Source organism: Petaurus breviceps, unplaced genomic scaffold, assembly GCF_028583685.1.
Source record: "Petaurus breviceps papuanus isolate PSGF00001 unplaced genomic scaffold, PetGlider_PUasm1.0 229, whole genome shotgun sequence".
Lineage (NCBI taxonomy): Eukaryota > Metazoa > Chordata > Mammalia > Diprotodontia > Petauridae > Petaurus > Petaurus breviceps.
Window position 1 is genome coordinate 14777752 of NW_027185903.1, and position 17475 is coordinate 14795226.

Below are 17475 nucleotides of genomic sequence, written 5' to 3' on the forward strand. Positions count from 1 at the left end.
GGGTATGCACAATTTTATAGCCCTTTAGGCAGAGTTCCAAATTATTTTCTGGAATGATTGGACTACAAATTAGGTTATTTTATTAAACATGGAAAGAAAGAGACAACTATAATAATGTAAATAGTCAATATATATTTATTAATCATTTGCTATGTATGTGCCAGGCACCATGCTGAACTCTGGGGATACAATGAAGAATCAAATGAGCAGAACCCAAGGGAATATTGTGTACAGTAATAACAATATTGTTTTAAGAACAACTGTGAGTGAATAAATCATTTTGATTATTATAAATACCCAACTTAATTATAAAGGACGTATGAAGAAAGATGCTATCTGCATCTAGAGAAAGAATTGATAAATAGAAGTATGTACAGAATAATTTTACACACACACACACCTATTCGTGTCTAATGATAGCCATTCGGGCGGGGAGAAAAAATGGGAAAAAATAAAAAAAAAGAAACTTACATGATAACTTTATTATATGTTTAAAAAATAGCAATTTGTGCATAACAAATGTCCAATTTCATGTGCAATCATCTTTTCTATTATACTATGCTATGGAAATGCTTGTTTTATTCCATAAATTGAAAATAAAATAAACAAAGGTGGGGGTGGGAGGGAGACTGTCTATGTTTTCAAGGAGGTCATAGTCTAAAGGGGGAGACAACATAAAAAACAACTTCTGTACAAATCAGCTAGATACAGGAAAAAGGAAATAAACAAAAATGACACTAAAAGGCAGCTGAGGTCAGATTATTCGCAAAGAACTGTGTTGGTCCCAGCGAACAATTGATGAAATGCACTTCCTTCCTCTTGATAAAGGAGGAAGTGAAGTACTAGTTCCAAATCTTGAATGTCTAAGTGAATGTGCTCATTATGTCCAGGAGGGTTCAAGGTAGGGGGAAAAACCTATATCAGGAAATTACAATGATGTATAAAACAAAAGATCTCAATAAAACTTTTCTTAAAAGCAAATGTAAAGGGGCAGCTAGGTAGTGCAGTGCATAGAGCACTGCCCTGGAGTCAGGAGGACCTGAGTTCAAATTTGACCTCATACACTTAACACTTACTAGCTGTGTGACCTTGGGCAAGTCACTTAACCTCAATTGCCCAGCCTCCCCCCTCCAAAAAGCAAAAAAAATAAATAAAAACAAATGTAAGAGGTACCTCAAAGAAAGAAGATACAAAAGAAAAAGTTAAAAGACCAGATCCTTTCAAGCCTAAAAATCAGGAGAATGACAATATCATCAACAGATAGGAGGAATAACCTTATGAAGTGAGGGGAAAAAAAATCCATACACATAAGTAGACAAAGACACCTCACTGTCCTCCAAATGAGACCTGTTTGGGACACCATATTCCCTTGAGCACTGATCCAGCAGAGACTAATTTTTTTAAGTCTGTGAAGGTACATTGGCAGTTTCCATTAAGAACTCAGAATCACCTGGAATTCCAGAGTTGATGCTCCCTGAGTTGTAGAGCATTAGCCTCTGTCAGGGCTGCCCTTGAGGCAATTAAGTCCATTCCCCCTGTGAAATCTACACAGGTGAAATCTGGTTAAAATTGCTACCAATGGACAGCAGCCTTGAGGGGGAAATGAAAAGGAACAAATGTCAGAGAAGGTCAACATGTAGACTGAGGAGCTTGTCTGACTTCTGGGGCAGCTTGGTAGGTAGCCTGGTGTCTATATGTGCTGGTTGCACCTATTTGAGCCTGGTAAGGGATACTTCCTGTCTTTCCCCAGAAGCACTCCTCCACTGTCTGAACTAATAGCAATCCAAGATTTCATCCATGCCAGCCTCAGTCAGTTACCCTTAACCATAATGGCAACATGTGGGTACCATGAAATAAAGAATGCTCATATCTGTTTCTCATTGATTTTTTCGGAAGCATGGCTTGACTGTCCTTCACCTTGCAGCCTGGTCTGGGAGTCTAGAAATCATGCTCATGTTAGTGAAAGCTGGAGCTGATCAGAAAGCCAAGAATCAGGTATGGCTGTTCCAGTTGGTCACATTTGTCTAACAAGCACCTGCCATAATGGTATTGGGAGCTTCTGATCCCTAACAAATGCCTCAATTTGACTTTCTTTAGGATGGGATGACTCTCCTTCACTTTGCAGCTCAGAACAATAATGTAAGGATTGTGGAATATCTTTTTCAGGATCTACATCTGAAAGACCTAAATCAGCAGAATGAGGTATGTGTTTAGCTTCCCATGGGCCTGATCCTGCTCTCTGTCCAACCAGAATCTGTTGGATGGCCACAGATGGGCCTAAGCCTCTGTGTTAGCAGAACCAGGACTGGGAGCTGGGGGTCAAGGAAGGGAAGTTGCCAGTAACAGTACCCTGTAGTATACCCATAGATTGGGATCCATCGCAATAGAAGGGATAGCTCAGAGATTCTTAACTTTTTCTGTGTCATGGACTCCTTTGCAATCTGGTGAAGTCTATGAACCCCTTATCAGAATTATGTTTTTAAATGTATAAACATTAAAATGAATAAATATATACACATGTATGTGTATATATATATATTTTTTTTACACACACACACACACATGCACACACAAAATGAACGGGTTAGATTAGATCAGGGGTGGGGAACCTGTGGCCTCAAGGCCATATGTGACCCTCTAGGTTCTCAAGTGTGACCCGTTGACTGAATCCAAACTTCACAGAACAAATCCCCTTAATAAAAGGATTTGTTCTGTAAAACTTGTACTGGTCAAAAGGTCAAACCCAAATACCTAGAAAGCCATATGTGGCCTTGAGGCTGTAGGTTCCCCACCCCTGGACTAGGTGCCTTCTGAGATGTCTTCCAGCCCTTGGTCTGCGGTACCACACGGTGTCTGACTTCTCCTAGAAGAAGTGAATCGCCCACTGAGTGCAGCTGATGCTTACAACACTGTGGGATGGTCTCCCCTCTCCTAGAGTTGAACTTTTATTAGTCAGCATTTGGGGTCTGTGAGCTGGGTTTGAGCAGTCTTCGGTTAATTTATTATATGCCTTGGGCTGCTCAGTGTCCAGCACTTAGCATGATCTAGAGACGTGAATAAGAAATGACCAGGCCATGTGGGTAGTTCAAGGAAGAATGATGAACTCCATTTATTGATTCTTAGGACAAGGTTTTTATAGAGCAATGAGACAAAGGAAGGGATCTCAAGTATTTTATCTTAGTCTGTCATATCCTGGAAGTAGCAAGACTTTTTGTTCTCTGGGTGCCAGAAAGTCTTAGGAAAAGTCAGTTAACTCCTTTCAAATGCAGTCACATTTTAAAGGATTCTCTTGAGAGCTGGCTTCAAGGCCTGAAAGCCAAAGCTGCATCATCAAGTACATCTGCATAGGAACTGACCACCTAAGAATTCAAATATTTTGGTTTTGAACAACTAAAGTCTTCTGGTCCACTGATATCAAGGTAATTATCTGAAGTCCTGGCTCAGGCCTCTTTGGCTCCCAACATTATAGGTGTTTTGCCTTTGCTCAGCTTAAAAGGGATTATGAAATCAAGAACATTTTGTTCATAAGCTTAATCAGATAGAAAGAGATCTGTCACCTTCACCCCTATTCTACTGTAAACAGAAAATAATAGGAGGCAGGACATTTACCCAGGACTAGGAAGATAAAGATAAAGATGTTTGCCTAGAGGGAGCTCCCCATGCTACAGATTAGACTTGGGTGAGGGAGATAGTACTTTAACAATAATAGGAACCTTCCTCTCCTGGAGATTTTGGGTATGGGTAAGGAGTTGTGGAAAAGTCTAGAGGTCCCTCCTGATTCTGTCGTTCTCAGTTGTTTTACCAGAGAGAGCACAGAAAAGGGGAGCAAATGTTTAGATATGTGCATGATGATATGTAAACATTCTGAATCAGTGTGCAAACTCCCTGCTGGTTCTAGAAAAAGAAATGTACAAAAATATTTGAGGAAAGACATAGGGGAGGGCCTGAGGGAATGTCCATATAATTGCAGAACATTTGCAAATGTTTATAGAGCTTTATAATCTTGGGGAAGATTCAGATAATGGGAGATTCAGCTGGTCCCAAAGAGGAAAGAGGTGTGAGGTCTTGGAGGAGGGGAGTCTTGTGGAGGGGGAAAATAATGAACACCAAGGTCTCTGAGAAGAAATGTGAGTTGTTTTATGGAACTGAGGTCAACAGTCAATATAGCAATTGATTTAAGCATAGGATTTTCCCAGTAAATGGGGGTGAAATTGTCAAGAACTTAAGTCCATTAGAGAGAATGGACTTTCCTCTAGAGTCTGTGAAAGTATCATCTTGGAACAGAAGTTGAATAAGTTTAGTGACATATACATCTTGGAAGGAGATTTTAACATTTTTTAAAAGCTTAGGAATAGCAAATAATTTAAAGCCCAGAAAGACTTCAGTCAGGGGGGGAAAGGCCAGATAACTTGGTTAAGTGAGTTGAACTATAGCTTCAATTATACAAACAACATAAATTAAGTCAAACACTATAACCCCTGTAAGAAAGGGCAGAGCTGACCCAAAGGGTATCTCATCATAGTTGACCTGACCACATTTTAAAGTTATTGTATTATGCTACAGAAATCTTTCCCTTAGTTTAAAATACACACACACACACACACACACACACACACACACACACACACACCACCCTCTCATTCTACTACCTCCCCCACATATACATGTCTAGTTTTGGAATTAAAGGAGTGGAGTTAAAATACCAGCTCTGTTACTTCCTCTGTAATGCTTTCAGCCATTTTTCAGTTGTGTCCAACTCTTTGTGACCCCATTTGGGGTTTTCTTGGCAAAGATACTGGAGTGGTTTAACATTTCCTTCTCCAGTTCATTTTACAGATGAGAAAACTGAGGTAAACAGGGTTAAGTGACTTGTCTACAGTCATACATCTAGTGTTTTAGGTCAGATTTGAACTCAAGCAGCTGAGCCTTCCAGATCAGAGGCCTGGCACTCTGTGTACTATGGCATCACCTAGCTCACTTTGGGCAGGTCATTTCACCTTGGGCTTGGATTTCCTCATCTGTAGGAAGATGGGGCTGGACTAGATGACTAAGGTTTTATTCCAGTTATTGAACCCTGCCTATATTAACATACAAATATATGCAAAGCTCTTACATAGAACCCCCATTCCCCTTCCACAAATCTCCTGCTTGTTTTTATAGCTAATTATCTTTTCCTTCTGTGGTAGTTCCTGTTTCTATTTTGGAGCCTTCAATGTGGTGCCTAAGAAAGCTGGTGGTATCAGAATGACAATAAGGCACTGTGGGAAGAAAGCTTAGTTTGGTAGAACAGTGCCTTCCTGCAAATTCAGCCCATAGAAATTCTTAGGTTTGAAATATCAGGTAATTCTTGTGAGAAGAAAGTGACTGGCTTGGGTTTCAATGGTAACAGTGATTGTTTATGTAATTGTTGTTAGATTTGATGGTTCACAGATCTGTAATTTATTTTTAAAAAGGAAAAAAAAAACCAAAAAGGAAATCTCAGCCCTTCGGACTTCCAGACATAATGAAATTCCCTTATCTATAGTGCCCATAGTATTAAACTAAACAGGACACTGAGCCAAAAAGGATCAAGGAACAGGTTCTCCCCCATTTCTGCAACTTGCCGAATAGAAGAAAAAAAAAGAATCATATTTAAATTGAGAGATTTAATGTTGGCAGGGACCACCCTCATTTTACATATTAAAAAACAAACTGAGGCCTAGAATTTTTTTTTTTTACCAAAAAAGTATTTATCAAGCACTTACTGCAGCAGACATTATGCTAAGTTCTAAAGCTATGGACACAAAAATGAGACAGTTCTGCCTGCAAGGAGCTTCCATTCTACTGGGGAAAGAGAGTGCTCTTCCGTCCAATAAAGAGTGGTGGTCGGGGAGGAGACCGGGAAGTCAGAGTACGTGGTAATTGAAGTCATAGGGCATAGAGGAGGGCACATGTCCGTGAAGGCATGATGCAGCTGTTTATTTTTCTTATTCCATCCTGATCTTAGTTGCAAGAACAAGTTTCTAGAGATATTCTAACATGACTTTAGCAAAGATAAAAATGCTAAACTAATCACTGTGTCTGGAGTAAAATTAGAAGTGGGGCTGAGAGAGGTACACATGCCAAAGAGTGAATAGGCATTGGGGGGGGGGGCACCAAACAATGTGCAGGATGTGTAGAGGTTCACCAATCAGAGCAGAAGTAGAATCTTCAGTTCCAGGTGGAAGCGGAGGCAGGAACATAGTCAGCTCTCAGTATGGCCTGGGAATAGGACCAGAATGAATCCAGGCTGTATTATATCTTCTGCTCCATTCTCTTCCCAAACCATTCTCTTGCTTCTCTCTGTTCCTCACATGCTATATGCCATTGCTTATCTCTATTCCTCTGCACCATGTCTTCTGGGCCTGGAATGTCCTCCCTTCTTAGGCCTAGAAAATTTAAATCATTTGCCCAAAGTCACTCCTGCAGCATGCTATTTCTCCCAGCCTCAGGTATCTTATATGTAAAAGAAGAGTTTGGATTGTCGACCAGATAGAACTGACCTCTAACCTGTGGGTGATGGGAGGTCAAACAAAGCAAGCTATAGACAGGAGAGTCAGGAATCAAACAGTTTAATTTCAAAGTGAGGGAAAAAGCTTGCAAGCAGGGACACATGAACCAGAGCCCCACCCCTAGTGGGTGGGACACAAGGCAGTGTGGGGAGACTTCAATAATTATACCAATGGCTATGCAGTCAGCTATAGCCCTGACAATGAGGGGCAATGACAAGAAGAAGACAAGTTTGATTCATATCAGGGCTTCCTGTGGGATTTTGCTGTGGCTGAGAAGGTGAGCACAAAGGATTGTGGTTATGCTAAACTCAGGGAGCAGCTTGCTTGCTGGGCATTAGCTCTGGAAAACAGGGTGTCTCCTAATTTCTTGACAGGACCAACCAGCTTTCTAGCTCTCTTTGAATCCATATCTTCCAACAAAATCTGGGACTCTTTTCTCCATATAGTGCTAGAAATCATTTATAATCACATAGGCAATTTCCCTCATTTTCCACATGGGGAAACTGAGGCCTGGAGAGATTAGGTTCCTTGTCCAAGGTTATGTGACTAGAGTTGGGACAAGGACCCAGATTTTCTGACTCCCGCTCTAGTGCTTTCCTCTACACCAAATAAAAGAGGGATCCCTTGAGATAGCTCCATATTTAAGCCCTGGTGAAAATGAATTCAAGCAGAATAAGGAGGATGATCCTTCCAAGAGTGGGGAACCTGTGGACTCGAGGCCACATGTAACTCTCTAGGTCCTCAAGTGTGGTCCTTTGACTGAGTCCAAACTTCACCTTTTTCTCAGTTTTTGACAAAGGGAAATAAGGCACACTGTAAAATTTTCTTGAACTTATCCCCATGGATTCACTTATACCATTTTTATTTTTAAGGTTTCCCCACTACCCCATCTTTTTGCTTTAGTTATTAAGTTCTGGCTTCAAGAACCTACCATAAAGAGACTTTCCTTCCTCCTTCTTCCTTCCTCTCCCTTCCTCCCACTATCCCTTACTAAATTATACATGCTTTTTTCTATTCTTACTACAGTTGTGGTTATAGAATGCTAGACCAATTCATAAATGTTTTCTCTTTAAGTTGACTCCATCTTCTCCAAACCCCAGGAATGAACTCTAACCTTTCTTTAATCCCTTGAGTTTGAAAACCATTTTCAGAGGTTCTCTCAGCTTTGCTGATGTCATCTTGGCTTCCTCAAAGTGGGCCAAGTGAGAGTTGGAGCTATTACTGTGACCAGAAAATCCTGTATTAACAAACAAACAAACCCACACTCAGCAAAACCTTTTTTGTGGCCTATATTGGCTGGATAGTTTCCTTAGTTCTCTATTTTACTTTGTGGTAATAAACAGATTTATGTTATTTTAAAAATGTGTTGGAAATGTATGCATCAGTAAGCTCATATTCGAGCACCCAGAACTATAGCTAGGAATTTTTGTAAATGTGTCACCAAGGTTGTTCTTGGGTAGTAGTAGGTTCTGGAAATGACACTTCATGGGGAGGGGTATGAAGGTGGTCAAAGACCTCAGAGCACAGGAGGCTCTAATAATTTTACTAATTATTACGGATTAGGTGCTAGTAGTCTGCATTTGACACTTTCAAAGTACTATACTATTAGTAATGGTTCTGTATACACCATCACATGGATACATAGTAGAGAAATGATTTGTCCTAGATAAATAAGGCAATGAAAAGATAGGATGAACTCATCTTCAGACCTTTCCAGTTAGGGCTCAAGGAATACGAAAGAGATTTTACTGACTCATTTTTATAGCTTCTCCCAGGGACTAAGACATACACAAATCAAGCAGCTTGGGGGAGGCTCTCACTGGTGACTTCAGTTGTTTTTTCCTTTTTTATTCAGTACCTTCAGAGGCAGATTCAAAAGGAAGCCTTATTCCTGAAGGGATTAATCTCCCTTCAAGGGAGCAGCTGGGAATAAGTGTTGTCACCAAAAGGGGAGGGAGGAATTCATTCTCCTGCTCATAAACTTTTACCTTCTACTCCATTCACTATTAGGAGCACATCCTCATCCCTGTTAGATAGAGATGAGGGGGGGGGGGGGGTGGCTAGGTGGCACAGTGAGTAAAGTGCCGGCTCTGGAGTCAGGAGGACCCAAGTTTGGTTCCAGCCTCAGACACTTAACACCCACACAAAAAAACTAGCCGTGTGACTTTGGGCGAGTTACTTTACCCCAATTGCCCTCCAAAAAGGCAAAAACAAAAAAATTAGGATTTAGATAGAGATGAGGAAACTGAAGACCAGATAGGTGAAATAATTGGCTCATAAGCAAAACTCAAACCCAGATCTTCCAGCCCTAAGTCCAATCAATCAATCAGCTTGAATCATCTACTATGAACCAAACACTTTGCTACTATGGGGACACTGACAAAAATGAAGCATTTCTTGCCCTCAAGAAGCTTGCATTCTGTCGAAAGAAATAATACGGATGTATATAAATATCTACATACAGTATAATTACATTTTAATTTTGCCCTATTTTATTTTAATTTTGATGTGGCACAGTGGATCTCTTGGGGGAAGGGAAGGGAAAGCCCTCTGCCTGCCTTGTGTTGTAGCAATAGTGGGTATACAATCACCTCTCTGAAAATCAATTGATAAGCATTTCAGTATCCACTATGTGTCAAGTGTTAGAAACTGACCCTTTGCCCTTTGTAGATCCCTATAAAGTTGATGGCAAAGCCCACAATTTGACTTCAGAGTAAGGCTGAGAGGTGAGAGAAAGACTGTATTCATTCATCCCATAAGCATTTATTAAATAAATACCTATGTAGTAGTCCAGACCTGACCAAGCCAGTGCGGTATCTCAAGTTCAAGATTGGAACAAAGTGAGACACTCATGAAATATTTAGCAGTTAGCAAAAAGAAGTTTCCTTAGCCATGGCAAGTGAAGTACATTTAAAACAGGACAAGGTTAGTCAAGAAGTATGTAGCATTAGTTCAGCTGAGTACCGCTTCCCTGTATTGGTGTTGGTCATAATGCTGGTCTGCCAAGCAGAAACCTCAGCAATTTGTGCCCTGGCCTTTTTGTCCTCAGGTAAAGAAGAAGCTTTAGTCTTGGAGCCAATTAAGTTGGGAGGATAGTTACAATCCCTTTTAAGGAAAAACTGGCCTAGCCTATGTGGGGTAGAGTTTTAGGATAAACCAGTCCAACTTACTGGCAAGGCCCTGGGAAATATTACTTCTAAAATAGCCTACTCTGTGCCAGGCACCATACTAAGAGCTAAGAACATGAAGACAACAACGATAACAAAAGAAAAGGAAAAAAAAAACCCACTCTCTTCAGGGGTTTATATTCTATTTTCCCTTGAAATCTTGAGGACCCAGTGAGCCCTTTTCCAGGATCTTCCTTAGTTGTGAAGTGAGCAGAACCAGGAGGACATTGTGCACAGTAACAGCAACATTGTGCAATGATCAACCAAGATAGACTTTGCTCTTCACAGAAATGCAATGATCCAAAACAATTTCAAAAGACTCATGATGGAAAAGGCTATCCACATCCTGAGAAAGAACTGTGGAGTCTGAATGCAGATTGAAGCATAACATTTTCTCCTTCTTCTCTTGGGTTTTTTCCCTTTTGTTCTGATTCTTCCTTTACAACATGATTAATGAGGAAATTTGTTTAATATAATTGTAGATGTATAGCCTATGTCAGATTGCTTGCTGCCTTGGGGAGTGCAGAGGGAAGGGAGAGAAAGAAATTGGGGACTCAAAATCTTATAAAAATGAATGTTGAAAACTATTTTTACATGTGATTGGTAAAAATACTATTAAGAAAAAAAAAAGGAAGATGGCAGAATAGAAGCACAAACTTGGTGTGAGCTCCCACTCCAATCACTTCCAATACATGTAAAAAAATTACTTTAAATAAACTTTAGAGCTACAGAACCCACAAAGTGATAGAGAGAAACAAATCTCCTGCTGAAAGAAGCAGGACAGGAAGCGTTTATCACACTGAGCTGGGAGCCAAGCTCAATCCCTCATAAGGAGCATGGTTCTAGTCCCAGGGTGGCCCCGACCAGCAGCAGCCAGAGCAGACTTCAGGAGAGTGAATCACCAGCAGCTGTGGTGGTTTCCAGACTTCCCAACACATAAACACATAAGACAAAGTAAAAGGTCAGTGTGGAACTCTGTTGGAAGGGGGCAAGGGAGGGGGGCAAAAGAGCACAGTCAGGTCCCTGCCCCCAGGGTGAGAAGCTGTGGAGTCTCATCAGCTGTGCAGCTGTCTTGGCCTGACTGCCTCAGGAGCTCCTGGCCTGCAGATTGTAGGGGAACCAAGCAACCATTCAGAGGGTGATGACTCTTGCTTTAACCTGATTGGATCTGGATCACAGTCTTGGATGGTGGTCCTGGGGTGTGTGGCCAGTGAGCCAGAGCTTCTGGGGGCTGTAGAGAGGGCACCCTCCTAGTAGCTCCGACAGCTGCAAAAAAAAAAACAGTGATTTGGGACAAAGCTCTCTCCATTCTGTAAGCAGAGTTCTACTATGGCAAAGAGCTCAAAAACCAAGTAATTGGATGCCAGTATGAGCAAGCAGAGGAAGCACAAACAAACCACAGAATCCTTTTTTGGGGACAAAAAAGATCAAGGCATGGAACAGGAGGAAGACAGTGAAGTCAGAACTTCTGTATCAAAAGCCTCCAAGAAAAATATGAATTGGTTACAGGCCATGGAGGAGCTCAAGAAGGATTTTGAAAATCAAGTAAGAGAAGTAGAGGAAAAATTGGGAAGAGAAATGAGAATGATGTAAGAAAATCATGAAAAGAGAGTCAACAACCTGCTAAAGGAGACCCAAAAATATAATGAAGAAAATACACCTTAAAAAATAGACTAACTCAAATGGCAAAAGAGTCCCAAAAAACCAATGAGGAGAAGAATGCCTAAAAATGTAGATTTGGCCAGATGGAAAAGGAATTTCAAAAACTCACTGAAGAAAATAACTCCTTCAAAATTAGATTGGAGCAAATGGAAGCTAATGACTTTATGAGAAATCTAGATACTATAAAACAGTTCCAAACAAATGAAAAAATAGAAGGCAATGTGAAATATCTCATTGGAGAAACTACTGACCTGGAAAATAGATCCAGGAGAGATAATTTAAAAATTATTGGACTACCTGAAAGCCATGATAAAAAAAAGAGCCTAGACACCATCTTTCAAGAACTTATCAAGCAAAATTGCCCTGGTATTCTAGAATCAGAGGGCAAAATAGAAATTGACAGAATTCACTGATTGCCCCTTGAAAAAGATCCCCAAAAGAAAACTCCTAGGAATATTATAGCTAAATACCAGAGTTCCCAGGTCAAGGAGAAAATAGTGCAAGCTGTCAGAAAGAACCAATTTGAGTATTGTAAAAAACACATTCAGGATAACATAAGACCTAGCAGCTTCTACATTAAGGGATCAAAGGGCTTGGAATATGATATTCCAGAGGTCAAAGGAGTTAGGACTAAAACCAAGAATCTCCTACCCAGCAAAACTGAAAAAAAAATGAAATGAAAAAAAAACTGAAAAAAAATGCCACAGGGAAAAATATGGTCATTCAATGAAATAGAGGATTTTCAAGCATTCTTGATGAAAAAAATAAAGCAGAGCTGAACAGAAAATATGACTCTCAAATACAAGAAGCATGAGAAGGTAAATAGGAAAAAGAAATCATAAGGAACTTATTAAATTTGAGCTATTTACATTCCTACAAGGAAATATCATAATTGTAACTCATAAAACTCTTCTCAATATAAGGATAGTTGAAGGGAATATATGTATACATACATATATATGTATGTATAAGAGGGTATATGTGTATATAAATATGTATGTGAGTGTGGGCATATGTATGTTCATGCATACATAGACAGAGGGCACAGCATGAGTTGAATATGAAGGGATGATATCTAAAAAATAAAATTAAGAGGTGAGAGAAGAATTTATTGGGGGAAGGAGAAAGGGAGAGATGGATTAGGGTAAATTATCTCATATAAAAGAGGCAAGAGAAACTGTTACAATGGAGGGGAAGAGCAGGAAGGTGAAAGGGAATGGGACAATCTTATTCTCATTGAATTTGGCTTAAGGAGGGAATAATGTACACACTCAATTGGGTATCTTACCCTACAGGAAAATAGGGGAGGGGGGTGTGGTGATAGAAGGGAGGGCAGATTAGGGGAGAGGGTAGTTAGAAGCAAACATTTTTGAAAAGGGATATGGTCAAAGTAGAAAATAGAATAAGTGGGGGGCAGGATAGGATGGAGAGAAATATAGTTCACAATGGAAATGATTTGGGTAGCTACACATGTCTAACCTATATTTGCTTATCTTCCCAGTGGGGATGGGTGAGGAGGGAAGAAGGGAAAAAATCTGGAGCTCAAAGTTTTAAAAACAAATGTTTAAAACAAAAAAATTTGGTTGTTTATTTTTTTACATGCAACTGGGAAATTTCTATAATTTCTATTCTATAATAATTCTAAATTTCAGGCACTGGGGTATAGAAATCCATCTTGCCCTGCTAGAAAGTTAGCGGGTTGATGGGGGAGGATATAAGTGAGAACAGATTGGGTGAAGGGGTATTCAGTAGGCTCGCTATCTTGGGATGGGTGGTAGGGGAAAGACAGGGAGAAAAATTATAACTCAAAATCTTGTGGAAATGAATGTTGAAAACTAAAAATAAATTAATTAAATTTTTAAAGAAGAATCTTTCTCAACCCTTCACTGAGAAAAATTACTTCCTTGGGTCCAACTGCTATCTAGCCTACACTGGAATGCCATTTACAGTAGTGACAAGCAGCTAGGTGTTGCAATGGATAGAGTGTTGAGCCTGGAGTCAGGAAGACCTGAGTTTCGATCTGGTCTCAGACACCTCCTAGATGTGTGACCCTGGGCAAGTCACTTAACCCTATTTGCCTCAGTTTCTTCATCTATAAAATGGATATAATAATAGCACCTACTTCCCAAGATTGTTATGATGATCAAATGGGATGATAATCATAAAGTGCTTAATACAGTGCCTCATACATACTAAACATTATATAAATGTTAACTATTATTAGAGCATCTGAGAGATATAATAAAAACATGTATCTTATGATTACTTTTCAGAAAGGAAGAAAGCCATTTCTTTTGGTTGCTGAAAAGGGACATGTTGAAATGATAGAAAAACTCATCATGCTCAACTTGCTCACTTCAGAAAAAGACAAGATAAATTTTACTTTTTCCATAATTTTGTTGGAACCCATTTAAGCATAGGGGGTAGGGCAGTGACAATCAGCAATGAGCACCCCTTATCCAGAACAAGCCCTCCCTGGTTACTTCTCCTTTCTGTTGTAAATTTTGGGTCACTTAACTAGTCAATATCACCTTCACCCAGCTGTGGGCCTCCCCCCCCCCAAAGTGATTGGCAGGTGTGTGTGGAAATGATCACATGTTGAATGCTAAATGAAATCAGATTCAACCCTTTTAGAAGATCCAGTATATTGATGTTTTTCAGATATTGGAGATTCTTGGTTTTTTTGGGGATTCTACCTCTTGTGTTACTAATTGTAGGAGGGAAATACAGCTTTACACCTAGCAGCAAAGTATGGTCATACCAGTGTTGTGGAGGTGCTGATAACCCAGTGGCAAGAAATAAATGAGCCCAATGAAGTAAGTGCATTTCCTAGTCATAGAGGGGTAAGAAGGTGACAACATCAAATGTTGTCATAAAGCAATGACTTTCAAGGGAAGATACCAAAAAGAAGAAAAAAAATCCCCTCTCTAGCTGTACAAATTATAATGATGTAAAAAGGAGTTTAGTAAATTCTGTTTTTTCTTTATTCTTGCATGACAATTTCCCAACTCTATATAACTTAACATCTGTTTATGTCCATGATTTCTTGAATATCCCTCTTATGACTCAGGTGATGGAAATCACTCAGAGAAGCTGTATTTAGTCTGATTGACTTTGAGTCTGTTTTTTCTTTAATCACCTTTCTTCAAAACTTTGATCTTAAACTCTACTCCTCATTCTCTCTCACTCCACATATCCAAATTAGCTGCCAGATCTTGTCATTTTTTCCCTCAACATCATCTCTGATCTATTTTCTTATCTCTACTCATACAACCACTACTCTAATATAGGCTCTTGTTGTTGTTGTTTTTTTTTAGCAATCAGGGTTAAGTAACTTGCTCAAGGTTACATGGCCAGTTATTTCTGGGTCTGGTGCTGAGTATCGGAGCCCAGATTTGACCCCCAGGTCATCCCGACACTGGAGCTGGTGCTCTTACTCGCTGAGCCACTTGGCCTCCCCTAAGCAATTGGGGTTAAGTAACTTGCTCCAGGTTACATGTCCAGGTGTTTCTGGGTGGGTGCTAAGTGTCTGAACCCGGGATTCGATTTCCAGGTCATCTTGACACTGGAGCCAGTGCTCTGACTCGCTGTGCTATCTGGCTGCCCCAGTCCTTGTTGCTTTTTGCCAGAATTATTTCAATAGAGGTGGGTGGAGTGGCTCACCCCCATGTTGGCAGATTTCTCGAGCTCAGGAGATCTAAGCCAATCAAGGGTCTGCACTAAGTTAGCAACCCTACCATGAGCTCCCAGGAATGGGAGCTACCAGGTCAGAAAACAAATCAAGTCAAAGTTCCTGTGATGATCAGAGGGGAACTTGCCATGAGTAGCCCATGTATTTCCAAGCCAGGTAGAATTAGGAAATCCAGTCTTAAATAAATAAGTTTAAAACAACAACCTTATGTAATAGACTCCTAGTTTGTTTCCCTGCTTTCTCTGTCCTGATTCAAACCACTACATCTGCCAAAATGATAGTCTTAAAGTGTATGCTTGACCATATCATTCCTTTACTCATTAAACTCCAATGGATCACTGTTGCCTCTAGGATCATATATAAACTCCTCTGGAACTATATGAACATAATTACAAAACAGTTTTTATACAAATAAAGTCAGATTTAAGTAATTGGAGAAATATTAGTTGTCCATGGGTGGGCAGAACCAATATACTAAAAATGACAATTCTACCTTAAGTAATCTATTTATTCAATTCCTTCCCAATTAAATTACCAAAAAAGTAATAAAAAAAACTTATTTGGAAGAACAAAATGTCAAGAATATCAAAGGAATTAATGGGGAAATAAAGTAAAGGAAGGAGATTTATCAGTATCAGATCTTAAACTATATTATAAGAAAAAGGAAAAGAACCTGTATTTTTAAAAGAACCTATATTTTTAAAAAAGATTTATAGCAGCTCTTCTTGTGGTGACAAAGATTTAGACATTGAGGGGGTGCCCATCAATTGGGGAAAAGCTAAATAAGTTATTGTATATAACTGTGATGGAATACTATTGTGCTATGAGAAACGATGAGCAGGACGCTCTCTGAAAAACCTGGAAAGACTTAGATGAACTGATGCAAAGTAAAATAAGCAGATCCAGGAGAACACTGTATGCAGTAACAGCAATAATGTATGATGATCAACTTGAATGACTTAGCTAGTCTCAGCAATACAAAGATTCACAACACTTCTCTACAACTTAAGAGTCTTGAAAAGTTACCCAGAGTTACTAAGCAGTTAAAATTATTTGCCCAGGTTCACAGTCAGAGTGAGTTATAGGTAAGACTTCAACAGAGACCAGCTCCTATTCACTCTCCCTTGGTGCCTTAAAGGGATAGGGGTAGGTGTGTGTGTGTTTGTGTGTGTGTGTGTGTGTTTACAAGTGCCTGGTATATTGTAGGCATTTAATTAAGTACTTGATCATTGTGTAAACATGAAATCATGGTAACAATATCTGGGGCTGTGTAGACCCACCTGTCTTCTTGAGTGAACAAACTACCTTGATTTGTCTGTCTGTTATTGAGGGGCAAGGCTCATCTTAATTCTAGAATGTACATTAGTCTGTCCAGCTGGTAGCAGAGGGCAGAGTTTACTGAAAACTACTTTGTACCTGTCCAATGCACTTACCATGTTATTGTTGTATTATAACTATCTGTTATTTCTGTTTTATCCCTCTATGAGACTGCAGGAGTGAAGGGGAAAAGTCTTTTCTAAACTTTGCATCTCACCCCAGTACCTAGCACAGTGCTGCACAAAGAGTACTAGATTCAAAATGAAGGTTTGTTGAGCAAATAAATGGGTTCTCCTGTTTCTTGGTTCATGTCCTCCCTACTCACTCCCCTTTGGTTTATATGGATAGAGTGGGGAGGATGGAGGAATTAGTTCTGGGCAAAATTTCAGGGATGGGAATTGAAGTGGGACAGACAGTCCTTTAAATTTGATATGCACATGTTTATTGTGATGCTTAGAGCTGGAGTTCATTTACTCCTGGAGTAACTATCAGGAAGGATCAGTCTTTAAAAATAGTCATAGAAATCAGACTTCCTGTTCTTTCATTCAGTCATATCTGACTCTTCATGACTCCATGGATCATAGCATGCCAGTACTATCCATGGGGTTTTCTTGACAAAGATACTGGAGTGATTTGCCATTTCCTTCTCCAGTGGGTTAAGGCAAACAGGGTGAAGTGACTTGCCCAGGACCACACAGCTAGTAAATGTCTGAGGATGAATTTGAACTCAGATCTTCCTGACTCCAGTTCCCACCCCCTTTCCACTGAGTCACTTAGTCACCTTCAGGAAATCAGATAGCTACCTAATTAAATTGCATTCAACAAATGATAAACATTAACTAATGTTTTTTTTTGTTACAGGAAAATTTTTTACTATGACAAAGACATCATACAATTTTTATGATCTTGGTATTTCCTTCTTGCCTTTGTACAAGGCCAGAAGAGAAACATTTGCAACTTTTACAACCTTGAATCGGACTCCAGGAATATCACCAACAGCATGACTTTTCCGACCAAATCCAGCAACCAAAACTTCATTGTTTTCCTCAATAAAGTTTAAGCAGCCATCATTGGGAACAAAGGCAGTGATTTTTTTGCCATTCTTTAT

The 17475-nt window shown here is 39.7% G+C and overlaps 1 protein-coding gene and 1 long non-coding RNA gene across 2 annotated transcripts in view; both read left to right on the forward strand.

The window, feature by feature from the left end:
* The window catches only part of ANKDD1B (ankyrin repeat and death domain containing 1B), an 82637-nt gene that overhangs the window by 24154 nt on the left and 41008 nt on the right, over positions 1-17475 (forward strand). Inside the window, 3 exon segments of the mRNA XM_069095987.1 lie at positions 1897-1995; positions 2098-2202; positions 14077-14175. Of these exon segments, the coding sequence (XP_068952088.1) occupies positions 1897-1995; positions 2098-2202; positions 14077-14175 (303 nt within the window).
* LOC138167252 (uncharacterized) lies at positions 16540-17449 on the forward strand. The gene is made up of 2 exons (XR_011169840.1): positions 16540-16634; positions 17229-17449. It is a non-coding gene; the product is annotated as an uncharacterized lncRNA (long non-coding RNA).